Source organism: Henckelia pumila, chromosome 4, assembly GCF_033568475.1.
Source record: "Henckelia pumila isolate YLH828 chromosome 4, ASM3356847v2, whole genome shotgun sequence".
Taxonomy (NCBI): Eukaryota; Viridiplantae; Streptophyta; class Magnoliopsida; order Lamiales; family Gesneriaceae; genus Henckelia; species Henckelia pumila.
The window spans coordinates 16,049,733-16,064,552 of NC_133123.1; the positions used below are offsets into that span (position 1 = coordinate 16,049,733).

Here is a 14,820-nt window from a genome sequence, read left to right on the forward strand (position 1 = left end):
GAGAGAGAGAGAGAGAGAGAGAGAGAGAGAGAGAGAGAGAGAGAGAGAGAGAGAGAGAGAGAGAGAGAGAGGAGTTGTGAAATGAGCTGTCTTGACTTTGGAAGTTGTCTTGACATGTTTCCGAACGACAGACTTTGGAAGCTCTGATCAGTACTTCGGGCGTTCCGATCACATGCAGTGACGTGTTATCTGTGTCTTGACACCTAAGAACAGTTGTCTTCAAAGGCTCCGATCCCACCTTCAGAAGCTCCAATCTTCCACGTGTCACTGCACTTTTGACACCTCATTGTGTGCATGGCCTAACTCACTTCAGAAGGACCGATCTCAGTTCTGATGTTTCGAACTCACCCTCTGCTTTCGAACTACACACTAATCAGTTCGGTACTTCCGAACTGTACTTCAGATCTTTCGAACTCTTCGGTTGATTTTGAAGCTTATACTCATATTCTGAACTTGATTAAATACTTGATTTTCTTAAATAGTAACCTCTTAATCATGTTTAATATTTAATTGACTTAAAATGGTACTCGGGTCACTACAATATTTGTCCAGACGAAATCTAAATTTCATATCTCAATAAAAAATTTAAATTTAAAAATAGTTAATTGTAAATTATAACAATATTTGATAAAAAAATATTAATATTTTATTAACCCGGACACCATTTTAAATCAATAAAAATTTAAACATGAATAAGGGATTGTTGTGTAAGAAAATCGGGTGTTTAATCAAGTTCAGAACTGGGAATATAAGCTTCGGATCCGTCGAGGAGTTCAGAAGGTCCGAAGTGTTTTTTGGAAGCACCGAACTGAGCAGTAGGAAGTTCGTATGCAGATGACGAGTTTGAAAGATCTGAACATAGATCAGAAGGTCCGATCAATAGTTAAGCCATGCAAATTGTGAGGTGTCAACATTGCACAAACACATGGAAGATTGGAAGCACTGATCTATGGTTCGGAAGGTCTGAACTTAGCAGTCCACTTAGGTGTCAAGACTCTTTTGACACATCATTGCATGCATGCGATTGGAACATCCGAAGAGTGAGATAGGAGCTTCCCAAGTCAGCATTTGACATCCATGCAAGGTTTGGAACATCTGAATTGGGGATCGAAGTTTCGGAACTCCGCTTATAAATAGGTCATTAGAAGCTCACTTTTGAGCTGCACATTTGAGTGTTCCGTCTTCCTTTTAGTATATATTGAGAGATTTAGCCGTTCTTTCGAGAACCATGCGATAGCGAGATGTTTTCGAGATAGCATGCAGCAGACTCGTGCCCAAGAGTGGGAGCCTTCGACATCAAAGGGCCTATTGCGGACTCATGTATAGTTAGAGATCCCTATTAGATAATAAAAATATCTATTAGCTTAATTATGACTTTTAGATCATTAATAGTAATACAGTAATCACTTGACTATTGGCTTGGATCCTAAATCCTAATAGTACTCGACCTATTGGATAGAGGTACGTTAGTACTAAGATTTCAGTGAGTATGCATGCTTATATGTTGTATATTATGTGACATGATACATGTTTTACTGCTTTATATATATATATATATATATATATATATATATATATATATATATATATATATATATATTCTGCATGTTCATATTCATGTTGAGCCGTATCTCCTTCGAGATATCCTTTTGAATAGGTCGCTTAGCCATACACTTTTGTATATGGTTTGACATTGGGAACTACCGTGATGACGGAGATCGAGGCTACGATGATCTAGACGAGTGTGTGAGCTACCCTGCGGTCGGATTTCCAGATGGTGCTACGCACTCATTGGCACCTAGTCTGAGCAAGATCTGATAGTTGATTAGTTATCCAATCACATTATTTTGCATGCATCATATCAATTTATATACTCATACACGTCCTTGGTTTTATTCTTGGACACTCCATTTGACAGGGCATATCGTAGGTTGGACGAGGCAGAAGGATCGAAACAGGGTTAGGTACAGGGCCAGTGACTACTTGGAGGTTTTGTTCTGTTTTCTGTTGAGTTCAAATACAGTGAGTTTTTCGATTTGGTTGTATAACTTTTGTTTGTGTTTTAGTGCCGGTTTTATTCTGTCGGTTTGCGTTGTATACTCGATTTTTGTTTTTGTCGCTTTATTGCTCTGATTAAGTTTTATTAATTTCATGTCTAAGAGATTAAATTAGTAAGTGATTCGGGTAAAACCACTATAATTTCATTAAAAAAAGTAATCAGGTACCCGTTCTTGTCGGGTAAAAATCGGGTATGATTTTCCCCTGCTCAATATGTCGGATACCTAACAAAACTATCTTAACCTGACAAAACCCAACCCACTCCCACCAGATTTAAACATGTAGTATAAAATATGAGTTAAGTGGTAGTATAACATACTTAATACATGAGTTCATCTCATAAATAATAATTAATAGGTAGTGGCCACTGACGTATGACAAAAGCTTGAGTGCCACCGTCCGTCATATTTTTTTTAATCTCACACATAAACTTTCAACAAGAATCGATTCCGCCAAAAAAACAAACCCTTCACTATTATATGACGATCAAGCTCGATATCGCTATATTTTTCTGTCTATTTCCCTTTCAGACGATTTTTTCGACACCCAATTGCATAATTTTTTTGATCCATCAAAAGTTGTATCTGTCGAAAGGAGTTTCTTTAAGTTGAAATTGCTCGAAACTAATATCCGATAAATTATGTTAACAAAAAAAAAAAGACTAAATGAATTGACTATATATCGATCAAGAAAAATTTGTTAAAAAAATTGATTATGCAAACCAAAGCAATATTTTCACTTTCAAATATTGAAAAGCACCAAGTGAGTATCCACTGATGCCAAACATGAATGCCATATTTTGTTTAGATAGTCTCCACTATACTAATATTTACTTATGACATACTCCCTCCGTCCCATATACATTGTCATCTTTGGATTTTCACACATATTAAGAAAAACTTTGAAAATATCAAATATACACATAAGTTTTCAGATTTACCCCTATTTAATGATAACAATATAAAATTAAAGTTCTCTATTTTCCACTCTCATTAGTTCCAAAACCATTTGAATTAATTCCAAATTAACTAACTTACTCTTTCGGATTCTTAAAAATTTCAATTGCATTAGCCATTAAATTTGATTTCATGCATGAATTTTTAAATCTGCCAAATTTGAATGATCATTCGAATTCTTAAAATTTTCAACTTAATTAGATATGCGCCTTATTTTCTCGCCAAAACTGTTTTTGAATTTTTAATGGACAATATAAATTGAAATACTAGTTTGATAATCACAAGTTCAACAAAAAAAATGAACATTGAACCACAATTTCCTTCCAATGATTTGAATGCCTCGATAGAAGAGGTTACCTCATCTGAAAATAACCATGTTCATTCTTCACAAAATATTCCGATTGATTTGAATCAATTACCAGAAGAAGATGACATTCTTTTCAATGGCAACGTAGAGTCCAACCTTTTGAATCAACCTCGAAAAAAGAAGAAAAATTTTAGCAACGCCGAGAAAGTTGCAATTTTTGAAATGCTTCTCATTCAACATCCAAACAATGGGAAGCTACCACGAGGAGTACTCTCGAAAGTTGCCAATGCCTTCTCTATATCTATTAGATCAGTTTCTAGAATTTGGCGGGAAGGAAAATCTACTATGAACAGAGGTGTGCCACTTTTCCCTAATAAGCTCTTGAACAGAAGACATCGGAAGAGAATTGAGATTGATTTTGAACAAATGAAGAACATCCCGTTTCGTCGTCGGACAAATATAAGATCCTTATCAAAAGCTTTGAATTTGTCAAAAACGACCGTGCATAGGAGAATAAAAGACGGAAATATTCGGCCACATTCAAATCCAGTTAAACCATGTTTGTCAGATGACAACAGAAGGGCAAGGTTGGAGTTCTGCTTGTCAATGGTTGATCAGGAAAGTACAATTACTAGTAGACCTATTTTTATTAACATGCACGATCACATTCATATTGATGAAAAGTGGTTTTATTTGACGAAAACATGTGAAAAGTATTATCTCCACGCAGATGAGATCGAGCCCTTCCGCACATGCAAAAGTAAAAGTTTTATTACAAATATAATGTTTTTAGCTGATGTTGCTCGTCCTCCATTTGATGAGACTACAGGCGACGAATTCAATGGGAAAATTGGAATATGGCCATTTGTGTCTCATGAACCTGCCAAGAGGAGAAGTAAAAACTGTGCAGCAGGGATTTTGGAGACGAAGCCGATCGCATCGATAACTAAAGATGTCATTCAATCATATATCCTTCATAAGTTGTTGCTTTCAATCAAGGAAAAATGGCCACGCTCAAGTTCTAGGACCATCTTTATTCAACAAGACAATGCAAAGCCACATTTGGATGTTAATTATGTCGAGTTTGTAGAGGAGACAAAAAAAGATGGATTCGATATTCGTTTACGTTGTCAACCTCCGAATAGTCCTGATTTGAATGTTTTGGATCTCGATTTCTTTAGAGCCATTGACTCGCTTCAACATCAAGAAGCTCCGTCAACCGTCGAAGAATTTATTATAGCAGTGGAGAGTGCTTTCAATACATTTCCTCCCAAAGATTTGAATAATGTATTTTTGTCGTTGCAATCATGTATGGTTGAGGTGATGAAGAATTTGGGTGGTAATCAGTACAAGATTCCACATATGAACAAACAGAAACTGATTAGGATGGGAGAACTGCCAAAATGTATTGAGTTTGAATATGAAATCTTAGAAATGGCAAAGACATATCTTAATTGATTATAAAATCATCTGTGACTCAATTTAATATGAATATGTTATTCATTGGAATATTATAAAATACACAAAAAAATAAAAAAAACCATGGCCACAGATCTCGATATTTCCATAATCATATGTACATATTGCAATTTTAAATACAAAAATGCTAATACAATCCAAAAACCAATCATCTAAGAATCTGCTTACTCCATTTTTTTCCGAGAAGCCATTGCAGAACCTTTGCTCTCATGACATTTTGGCAAATAAATATTTAACATCCGAGATATCGTACGTTCATACTCTTGAGAAGTGGAAATATAGCCATCGTATCTTGGTGGGACATTCAAATCAAGCAATTGTCTCGCACCTTTTGTTGAGCCAAGATTGTCTATATTACTTGCGCATTCACTTTTTGCAAAACCGATGGAGTTTGAGTTTTTTCCAAAATCTTCACTCATGGCCGATTGTTCACAAGATGAATTAGGATGTAGGAGATGCGGATGGTTAAATGTATACCAGATTTGTTGAGCGGAAGATGAATGTCTATTTTTTTTACACATTTTCCAAGATATAAAGAATACAATTAATAACATGTTTATGTATTTTCCAAAAACTAGTTAATAGCAAAAAGCTCAAATTAAATAAGGGTATAATAGTAAAATAGAGTAATAAAAGCTTGCTAAATATAGTATATGCCTATATATTTGGGACATATGATAAAGAAAAACAAAATATTATATATGGGACGGAGGAGGGAGTATTATTTTAAGAAAGATATTTTATCTATATTTTATATCTAATAAAAGTCATGTTATTTATAATATCATGCTCATGGAATGAAACTTTTTATTTTGTAATGTAATGGTTACTGGTTTAGAAAATATGAGGTCCCTCTGGCTCCCACACTGAGACTCAACTGTGTTTTAGTGCCGGTTTTATGAAAATTTCCATCACATGTATTATATTATATCCTCTTTTGTTCTCTGCTCACATTATATATACACCTCCTTCTTCGTCTTCAATTCTCTGACTCACAAAAGACGAAAATGGCTGGTGCCGGTGTGTGTGAATCCGTGGAAGAGTTTCTGAAGCAGTGCCAACGGTCCGGTGACTCCGCATACAGTGCACTACGATCACTCTTGGACAGACTGGAGGACCCCATCACCCGAACCAATGCTCGGATCTTCCTGTCGGATCTTCAGAAACGGTTCGCATCCGACGGAGCCTCTCACAGTTGCCTTCAAACTTACCATTTCCAAATTCAAGACATCTACCTCGATCACTATGAAGGTCAACCACCTTTTCCCGCATTTCAATTGCTTATTGGATGATTCTGTTTGTTTACGGTGATTCGATGAAAATATTTGTTTCACAGAATTTTGGATGGTTTTACGGTATTTGTTTTTGGGTTTTATGTCTAATAACGAAGACAGTAGAAAGTGCATACTTTAGGAAAAAAGCGAGCAGAATGTATGATTTTTTTTTTTTTTTTGTAAAATTTCACGACGTTGACCTTTGATTTGTCTTCTGATTCATAGTTTTATTTTGGATTTTTATTATAAACAGTAGGACAGTGTATAAAACGTCGGTGATCAAGTGATCTTCTGACGAAATGCTTTTCCGCTATTTGGTTTCGTTTTGGAGTTTCTGGGAAAGACTTTATGATGTTTTTTGCAATATTTTCGTGGAATAAAATGAATGATTGGTGTTTTTTTTGGCTAAGAAATAAAATTTTTGAGTAAGAAATTATTGGATAATAAAGTTATTGAAAGTTTTAAAATATTATTTTTAGGGATAGAATTTAACTAAACAAAAATTATTTCAGGCAAAAAATGAAAAGAAAAAAAAAATTATCCCTACAATTACGTTTTGAGCGATCATTTGTTCTTTTTATATTTGTTTGAACAAATGAAAGAAGAGAGTGTTGAAGCCTTACAAGGAGTACATAAGTTGATTGAGTTCGGCTTAGGCTTACTTCGAGTAATGGATTCAGAGAATGCAGCTACAAGTGGATTTATGGTTTAGTTTCACTATTAGGTGATTTATCAGTAGCCTTAGTATGTGTATGCGACAATCAATCAACATCTTGGATTGATTCGAACGAGTTCAATTGCCAACTTTTATTGCTCTGTCCATATGTATCTGACCTTTATAGGTTTCCTTTTATGTTGTCAAAGTTCATTTTATAGCAGATTGATATGTTTTTGTGACAGTTTTTACTATTTGCAGAACCTCTAGTTGCATTTACATTTGCGTATACTTTATTACAGGTTTTCATAAGAGAAAGAAACTTAAGATGATGGTTATACCAAGCATTTTTGTTCCTGAGGATTGGTCCTTCACTTTCTACGAGGGACTGAACAGGCATCCGGAATCAACTTTTAAGGACAAGACATTAGCTGAGCTTGGTTGTGGAAATGGATGGATATCCATTGCAGTTGCTGAGAAATGGTTGCCTGTAAAGGTCTGGAATTATTTAATCCTTATAGTTTTGTGGTTGTGCATTTCATTTAATTTTGTTAAAGTTTTCATGCATCCCATCTCCAGAGATGATATACCTTTTATTGTGTTCCACTCATTTTACTGGAGACTTTATAAATGTCTACTGAGGTTTCTTAATGGACTCGAATTTCATTTTGCAGGTGTATGGACTTGATATAAATCCAAGAGCAGTTAAAATCTCTTGGATAAATCTGTATTTGAATGCTTTGGATGACAATGGTCTACCCATTTATGACGCGGAGAAAAAAACTTTGCTTGACCGGGTCGAATTTTATGAATCTGATCTGCTATCTTACTGCAGAGAGAATCACATAGAACTAGAGCGAATCATTGGATGCATACCTCAGGTATTCTCATAGATTTATGAATGAAATCCTTCATGCAACTTTTGGGAAATTGATAAGCTTTCCATGTCTGCAAAGTATTGACAAATTTATGCTTTTTTCGATTTTATTCTGGTGATTGAAGGATTCTTCCAAAATTGTTTACCATGCAGATTCTTAACCCTAATCCTGATGCCATGTCCAAGATGATTACAGAAAATGCAAGCGAAGAATTCTTACATTCCCTGAGCAACTATTGTGCCCTCCAGGTTGGTGTCCTGTGCAAACTTTTTCATTCTTATTGCACAGTATACTTGGGTTTGTTTCACTAACTAGAATCTTAATGCTTCGTGATGGAGTATGTTGTTGTATTGCGATTGTGATTGTTTTGTTTATACATGAATGTGTCATTAACACAGCTTAAGTAATGTATCTGAAGTTCTGAACTCTGTCAATGTTGAGTACTCATTCAAAAACATGGGATTTTTTCGCCCCTTGAAATATGTCGAACTTTTTCTTAATTGCCTTTTGAAAACATTCACAAATCCAATTCTCAACTAGATCAGCTCAGTCAGGTTATTTTATTTGCAGTTTAAAATTATTTGTGGTCGCTTGACCTACATCTTTGCAATGCTTATCTGTCTTATATTTCAGTTTGCTTTTAATGTTGGAACTACGTGTAGTCTCATATGCCATCATTTCATTCTAGATCCGGTTCCTCACATTCGCAGAGCTGTTCATTCCATTCAAAATATGCTCAATCCACTGTGCTCAATGTCAAATACCTCACTGGTTTCTTGAGCTATTCTTTGTTGTCTTCAGGGCTTTGTGGAGGACCAGTTTGGCTTAGGGCTTATTGCAAGAGCTGTTGAAGAAGGAATATCTGTTATAAAACCTCTTGGGATTATGATATTTAATATGGGAGGTCGACCAGGACAAGCTGTATGTAAGCGTTTGTTTGAGCGTCGTGGCCTTTGTGTTAACAAGCCTTGGCAAACTAAAGTTATTCAGGTGATAAAATAACTTTAATCCAATACCTATATCCATGAAATAAACACATTTTGAAGATCTAGTGTTGCAGGCTGCTGATACAGATATTTCAGCACTAGTTGAAATTGAAAAGAATAGTCCACACCGATTTGAGTTCTTCATGGGGCTTGGTGGAGACCAACCTATTTGTGCCCGCACTGCATGGGCCTATGCCAAAGCTGGGGGTCGTATATCTCATGCTTTATCTGTATATAGTTGTCAACTCCGACAACCTAATCAGGTATGAAAATTTATATGTTTAGATACATCTTGAAACTCACCACAGTCATATGGTGCACATATGGTGCAATTTGGTAAAGATACTAAGAAAGTGAAGGACAGCCATTCTGTTTCTCTGACAGGTAAAAAAAATTTTCGAGTTTCTGAGAAATGGATTCAAAGATATCAGCAGCTCTTTGGATTTGTCCTTTGAAGATGATTCTGTTGCAGATGAGAAGATACCATTCCTAGCTCATCTTGCTAATGTTCTCAAAGAGATTTCTTTTTTTCCTTATGAATCACCAGCTGGAAGCAGACGATTTCGTAGTCTTATTGCTGGATTCATGAGAACATACCATCACGTACCACTTACTGCAGATGTAAGTGACTGTCAATTACAATTGATGTTCTTATTGACTGTGATTGAAATAACCTAAATTCAATCACCATCTTTACGGCTATTTACCTATTTTTTCTGTAAGCCTTGTGTGAAAAAAGTTCTTACCAAACTTCCTTTTACTTGTATAGTCAATTCCACATTACCGCTCATTACTTATGAACGGAAAATGCGATATTTGTTGTCAAACAGAACAAGCACCTGTACCTTATTTGAAGTGGTCAAAGATCATATCTCTTTGTAAATGGGGGTACTCTAATTCATGCCTTTTTGTGTAGTTTCTCAATGTGTCGTATAATCTTCTGTAAAAAATTTAAGCCCTTGGACTGATTACACCAAACATAGCTTTAAATGCTCTTACCTCAATTTTAGGTTTCTTACACAACTCTTCTGCATATATGGCTTTAAGGTCTTTATGGATAAAAAGTCTTTTGACATTGATATACTATCTTCTGAATGGCATTTCTACTTGGATGTTCTTATGAAAATTGAGGTGGTTTATCACAAAACAATATAAATATCTGACGTGGCATTCTTTGCCTGCTTTTTTTTTTGGACTAGAATGTTGTTGTATTTCCATCGAGGATTGTGGCAATTGAAAGTGCTCTTCGATTGTTGTCCCCCCGCCTAGCCATTGTTGACGAACAATTATCGCGACATTTACCCAGGCAGTGGTTAGCATCCCTAAATATTGAGGTATGGTTATTCTGAAGTCATTCGTGCAATTATGTTAGTTCTGATTATGGTGTGCAATTAGCAATAAACACAATATATAAGTCAGCATTGTTTCATTCTGAGAGGGGGGCCATGTATGATTGGTCCTTTGAAGTATGTTAATGCATCAGTTAAGGGAGTTAGGAAAATAGTACATACTAGCCCTTGAAGAGAAGTGGTTCCTGATTGCTGTCTCATATTCATGAAGAATAAAGGTTTGTGAAGATTTTCTAGGCATGTATTGCTGATATGCATGACCATGTCTACTGAATGACACACTCATTTGTTTTATTTCCTGTGCAGAATATTTTCTCATTTAAAAATGTTGACCACCTAATTTTGTCATCGGCGGCTCTCATATTGTGTTCTTAACAATTTATTTTTGCTGTGTATCTTGTCATTTTATGCTTTAATATTAAATTTCTCCACACATGACTTAGATATTTTTAATTTTATTATATGGGCACCTGATCATACTTTCTCATGCTACTCGCCATTCGCCAAGATATAGATGCTACTTCGATATACATTTAGTTATGGTCAGAGTAGTGCTGTGTCTAAATTTAAGTTCTGAACCAGTTTATTCACCATCTCTCTTTGTTAAAAGGTTGTTTTGATTTCTTGTGGACCACTATTGCATATTTTGTTTATACTGCTTTGAGACAATTCCAATATGTTGAATTGTGAGACAGAATTTTTCTCTTCTGGTATATATATTTAAATATAGATAGAAAAATACCTGGGGATGCTTAAACAGACAGCATGATTGGCGATTTCATGAACTCATTCTAGATGTTGTTCAGGATGTTTTAAGCACATATGTGAGCATTTCATGTGTTGCCTAGTGAAAGAAGGTACTATACTCTGATATTTTATACTTTTTTGTAGAGGACAAAAACTGGAAGAAATGTCGAGGAAGAAATCACAGTCATTGAAGCACCTCGCCAGTCAGATTTGATGGTAGAGATGATAAAAAAATTGAAGCCAGAGGTGGTCATCACTGGGATAGCTCAATTTGAGTCAGTTACGACTTCTGCATTTGAGCTTCTTTTAGATATCACCAAAGAAATTGGATGTCGTTTGTTTTTAGATATGTCAGAGCATTTTGAGTTATCTAGTCTTCCCACTTCCAATGGAGTACTGAAATATCTCGCTGGAACTCCTCTTCCATCACATGCAGCAATTGTCTGCGGCTTACTGAAAAATAAGGTGTGTATTTAATTTTGTAACATCAGATAGTCTAGTCTAGATGTAAAAGTATTAACTTAGTGTTTTCTTGAAAAGGATAAAAGTAATTCTCTGTTAAAACGTAATAGAATAGCAATTTGTTTATTATCATGAAAACATAAGTTGATGCACAGGCCTTTATATCACATTTTGGCTATTGAATTTTAATCGCTTTAAGCATTTTTGTAAAAGTTAAGCCCTTCCAAACAATTTTTTTTTTTTAAAAAAGGGGCTTCTTTTGTTGTGGGGAGAACAATATTTTTCCATGAAAGCCCTCTCTAGTTATGCATTACACTAAGCTCTTTGGAATGATTTCTAAATCTCTTTTATTCTAACCCGAATTTTAAGCTCCCTAACATTTTGCTCTTCTTGCTAGGTTTATTCAGATTTGGAGGTGGCCTTTGTGATAACAGAAGAAGAGACAATGTTTAAAGCACTATGCAAGACTGTGGAACTTTTACAAGGAAGTACAGCCATAGTCAGTCAGTACTACTATGGTTGTCTTTTCCATGAGCTTCTGTCTTTTCAACTTGCTGATCGACACCCACCTGCTCAGGTTAGGCGGTCAACTTATTCGTCTATTATGCCATCGAGAGGTCATGAGCAGTCTTGTTTATTATCAAACTTATCTGCTATTGTATCTCAAGTGATGATTAAGATCCTTTCAAACCATTTAACGCTCATGAAATTGTCAAACATTACTATTTGAAGCTAAATTGAAGACCAAAAATATGATTTTATATTCAATTTCCTCTCTGCATTTTATCTAGATTCTAGATCTGTAATGCTTTACAACTTCAAACAAATATCTTTATGGTTTTATGGTTCATGCCTTCCTAGAGATCATGACTTCATAATCCAACACTCCCAAGGTTTTCTGTTGTACACCCAGAGAAATTCAACTCTTCTTCGTACTTCTTTGTTCCCGACTGAGATATTTTTGAGACGTTCAAAAATTTGGGTCCCAATTTCAGTTTCTATGATGTGATCAAGCATTTTAATTGCTGATGAGAAAGTTATTTCCATAGATATTCAGGTCGAATTCATTATAAAAATCTGCTTTATAACTGTTTGCTTGATTCTTTACTCTGATGCAGCGAAATGCCAACCAGACTACAGCTTCTAAGGTCAATGACTTTTCCAGTTCCACTATCTCAGTACTTGATCAGGCCGAGTTGGCAGTAGATGAACTTGAAAATTCTATCCTGGTCCACATGGATATCGATCAAAGTTTTTTGCCCATAATAACACCTGTAAAGGCTGCCATCTTCGAGAGTTTCGCCAGACAGAACATAACAGAACCCGAAATTGATGTTGCTCGTGGCTTAAGAGAATTAATTAGCAGTAATTATGGCTTCCCATCCAATAGCAACACAGAATTTATATATGCAGACAGCCCAGTGGCACTTTTCTGTAAGTGGGTGCTCTGCTGTGTTCATGAGGGCGGTTCACTGTGCTTCCCTGCTGGTACTAATGGAAATTATGTATCTGCGGCTAAATTTTTGAATGCTGAAATTGTAAATATTCCTACAAATTCAGAAGTAGGTTTCAAAATGACAGAAAAGACTCTTACGGACGTTTTGAAGACTGTAAATAAACCATGGATCTACATTTCTGGTCCAATAGTCAATCCCACCGGATCGGTTTACAGTAACAAAGAGATAAATATTCTGTTAACCATTTGTGCTAAGTTTGGAGCAAGGGTTATACTAGATACTTCATTCTCAGGGGTTGAATTTAACTCCAAGGGTGTAGATGGCTGGAATCTGAGAGTTACTCTGGAGAAACTTTCCTCTACCAATCCAACATTTTGTGTATCACTACTTGGAGGATTATTTTTTAAGATGCTTAGTAGTGGGCTTAAGTTTGGATTTCTTCTTATAAATCAGCAATCTGTTGTGGATACATTCCATAGCTTTGCAGGATTAAGCAAACCTCACGGCACCATCAAATATACAGTGAAGAAATTGTTGGATCTTCAGGAACAGAAGACGGGTGATCTGCTGAATGCCATTGCAGAGCAGACTGAAATTCTGGGAAGTAGATATAAACAATTGAAGCAGGTATAATATATTGTCGATATCAATACTTATCACTTGGTGTGACTTTTGGAAGACATGATCAAGTAGGGATAATAGTTTTCGAAGTATCTTCATATTTACATATCATACTTGCAGAAAATATATACATTTATACACACACATAACTGATGATAGAGTTGAGGTCACATATTTGGCATACAGTCGAAGCACAAATGTTTGAGCTATTTTAGGATTTAAAATATTATTTCTATCAGCCATAACTTGATGGTTGGTGTTTGGTATTATATTATACCCCTAATTCAAAATTGTAATCAAAATTTGGTTTATCTCTGAATATACCGTCTTTTTATCCCATCAAAACACACACATGAATATCTTTTCAGCACGAAGCAATTGCACCACGTGTAGTTTCATTCACCTGCATACTCAACACTTTCTTATGCATATTTTGTAATTTGTGGCATGACAGACACTCGAAAGTTGTGGTTGGGATGTTCTCGAAGCTCAAGGTGGTGTCTCCATTGTAGCAAATCCATCTGCCTATCTTGGCAAGACTATAAAAAATAACAACTCTTCCAGTACTCAGGAAACCAAGCTCGATGACTCAAATATTAGGGAAGTCATGCTCAAGAGCTGTGGTTTGTGCATCAATAGTGCTTCGTGGACTGGAATCCCTGGTTACTGTCGCTTCACATTCGGCTTGACAGACAGTGATTTCCAGCGTGCATTAGATTGTATCACTAAATTCAAAAGCTTAGTAAGTAACTGAACTATTCTGAAAGTTAAATTCTTACGCACCTCAGAAATCATTTGTGTTTTTTCACAACTTGATTGTTGTGAAAGATGTTGTCATTGATTGTGTATGCACAACAAAATGTGTTGAGAAATAAAGTACGCATTTGAGGAGGAGAACTGAATGTTATTTACAGTTTGCCACATTTTGTGATAATTTTTTCACCAACTCTTTTTCCTTTGTGTATTAATATTTCTGTTTCATGCAAGTAGAAACCGAACCAAATTGTAAAATCGAACTAGACTGTAGTTAAACACGCTCAGCTCTTGATTCAAAATTATCATCGTTGCAAGCCCTATTGATAAACACCAAAAACTCTCATTAGATTATTTACGGGTCAATTAAGTGATACTCGGCTCATGAAAGTTTTAATTTTTTATATTCGAAGTGTTGTTTATTTTTTACTGTAAGACACTATTTGGTTTGAGGTATGATATAAGTAATATATAGATAAGTAATATAATGTAATAAAAAATAAATAAAAAATGATAGTTAAAATAGTATTGAATTTGATTGATAGATTATAGTTTATTTGATTTGATTGATTAATATTTATATAAAAATGTTAAATGATTATTTTGTCCTTTTAACAATAAATAAAATAAAAATTATATTATTTATAAGGGGTAATATAGTAATTTGAATTCAATGATTTGATTGATATGAGTTAAATAATTAATGATTTGATTGATGTAAAATAAATAGTTAATATATGTATAAATAATATGATGAAAAGAACGTAGGATAGGATGAGATGACTTATACATATATTAGTAATATAGAATAGTGTAATATACGTTGATTTGATTGAAG

The 14,820-nt window shown here is 35.0% G+C and overlaps 2 protein-coding genes across 3 annotated transcripts; both read left to right on the forward strand.

Moving 5' to 3' along the window:
• The first annotated feature begins 3,312 nt into the window (after nucleotides 1-3,312).
• On the forward strand, nucleotides 3,313-4,779 carry LOC140860553 (uncharacterized). The gene has a single exon (XM_073263558.1). The coding sequence runs from the start codon at nucleotides 3,313-3,315 to the stop codon at nucleotides 4,777-4,779; it is 1,467 nt and encodes a 488-aa protein (XP_073119659.1).
• An 865-nt stretch (nucleotides 4,780-5,644) lies between these two features.
• LOC140860389 (methionine S-methyltransferase) lies at nucleotides 5,645-14,165 on the forward strand. Of its 2 annotated transcripts, none has more exons than XM_073263399.1 (12): nucleotides 5,645-6,051; nucleotides 7,032-7,225; nucleotides 7,404-7,610; nucleotides 7,760-7,855; nucleotides 8,409-8,597; nucleotides 8,668-8,856; nucleotides 8,978-9,214; nucleotides 9,793-9,927; nucleotides 10,834-11,154; nucleotides 11,549-11,728; nucleotides 12,270-13,235; nucleotides 13,684-14,165. In XM_073263399.1, exons 1-12 carry the CDS (start codon nucleotides 5,808-5,810, stop codon nucleotides 13,981-13,983), a joined length of 3,258 nt encoding a protein of 1,085 aa, XP_073119500.1. In that variant the 5' UTR covers nucleotides 5,645-5,807; the 3' UTR covers nucleotides 13,984-14,165. The 2 variants fall into 2 exon arrangements, with proteins under 2 accessions (XP_073119500.1, XP_073119501.1); XM_073263400.1 differs by lacking the exon at nucleotides 5,645-6,051 and adding an exon at nucleotides 6,290-6,798.
• Nucleotides 14,166-14,820: the final 655 nt, after the last annotated feature.

What these genes read in the sequence shown, in the direction of transcription:
- LOC140860389 (XM_073263399.1), top strand. Translation starts at nt 5,808, where the DNA reads ATGGCTGGTGCCGGTGTGTGTGAATCCGTGGAAGAGTTTCTGAAGCAG. An exon ending in AGAAATGGTTGCCTGTAAAG is followed by an intron (nt 7,226 to 7,403) that starts GTCTGGAATTAT and finishes TTCATTTTGCAG; the next exon opens with GTGTATGGACTTGATATAAA. An exon ending in AACTCCGACAACCTAATCAG is followed by an intron (nt 8,857 to 8,977) that starts GTATGAAAATTT and finishes TTTCTCTGACAG; the next exon opens with GTAAAAAAAATTTTCGAGTT.
- LOC140860553 (XM_073263558.1), top strand. Translation starts at nt 3,313, where the DNA reads ATGAACATTGAACCACAATTTCCTTCCAATGATTTGAATGCCTCGATA.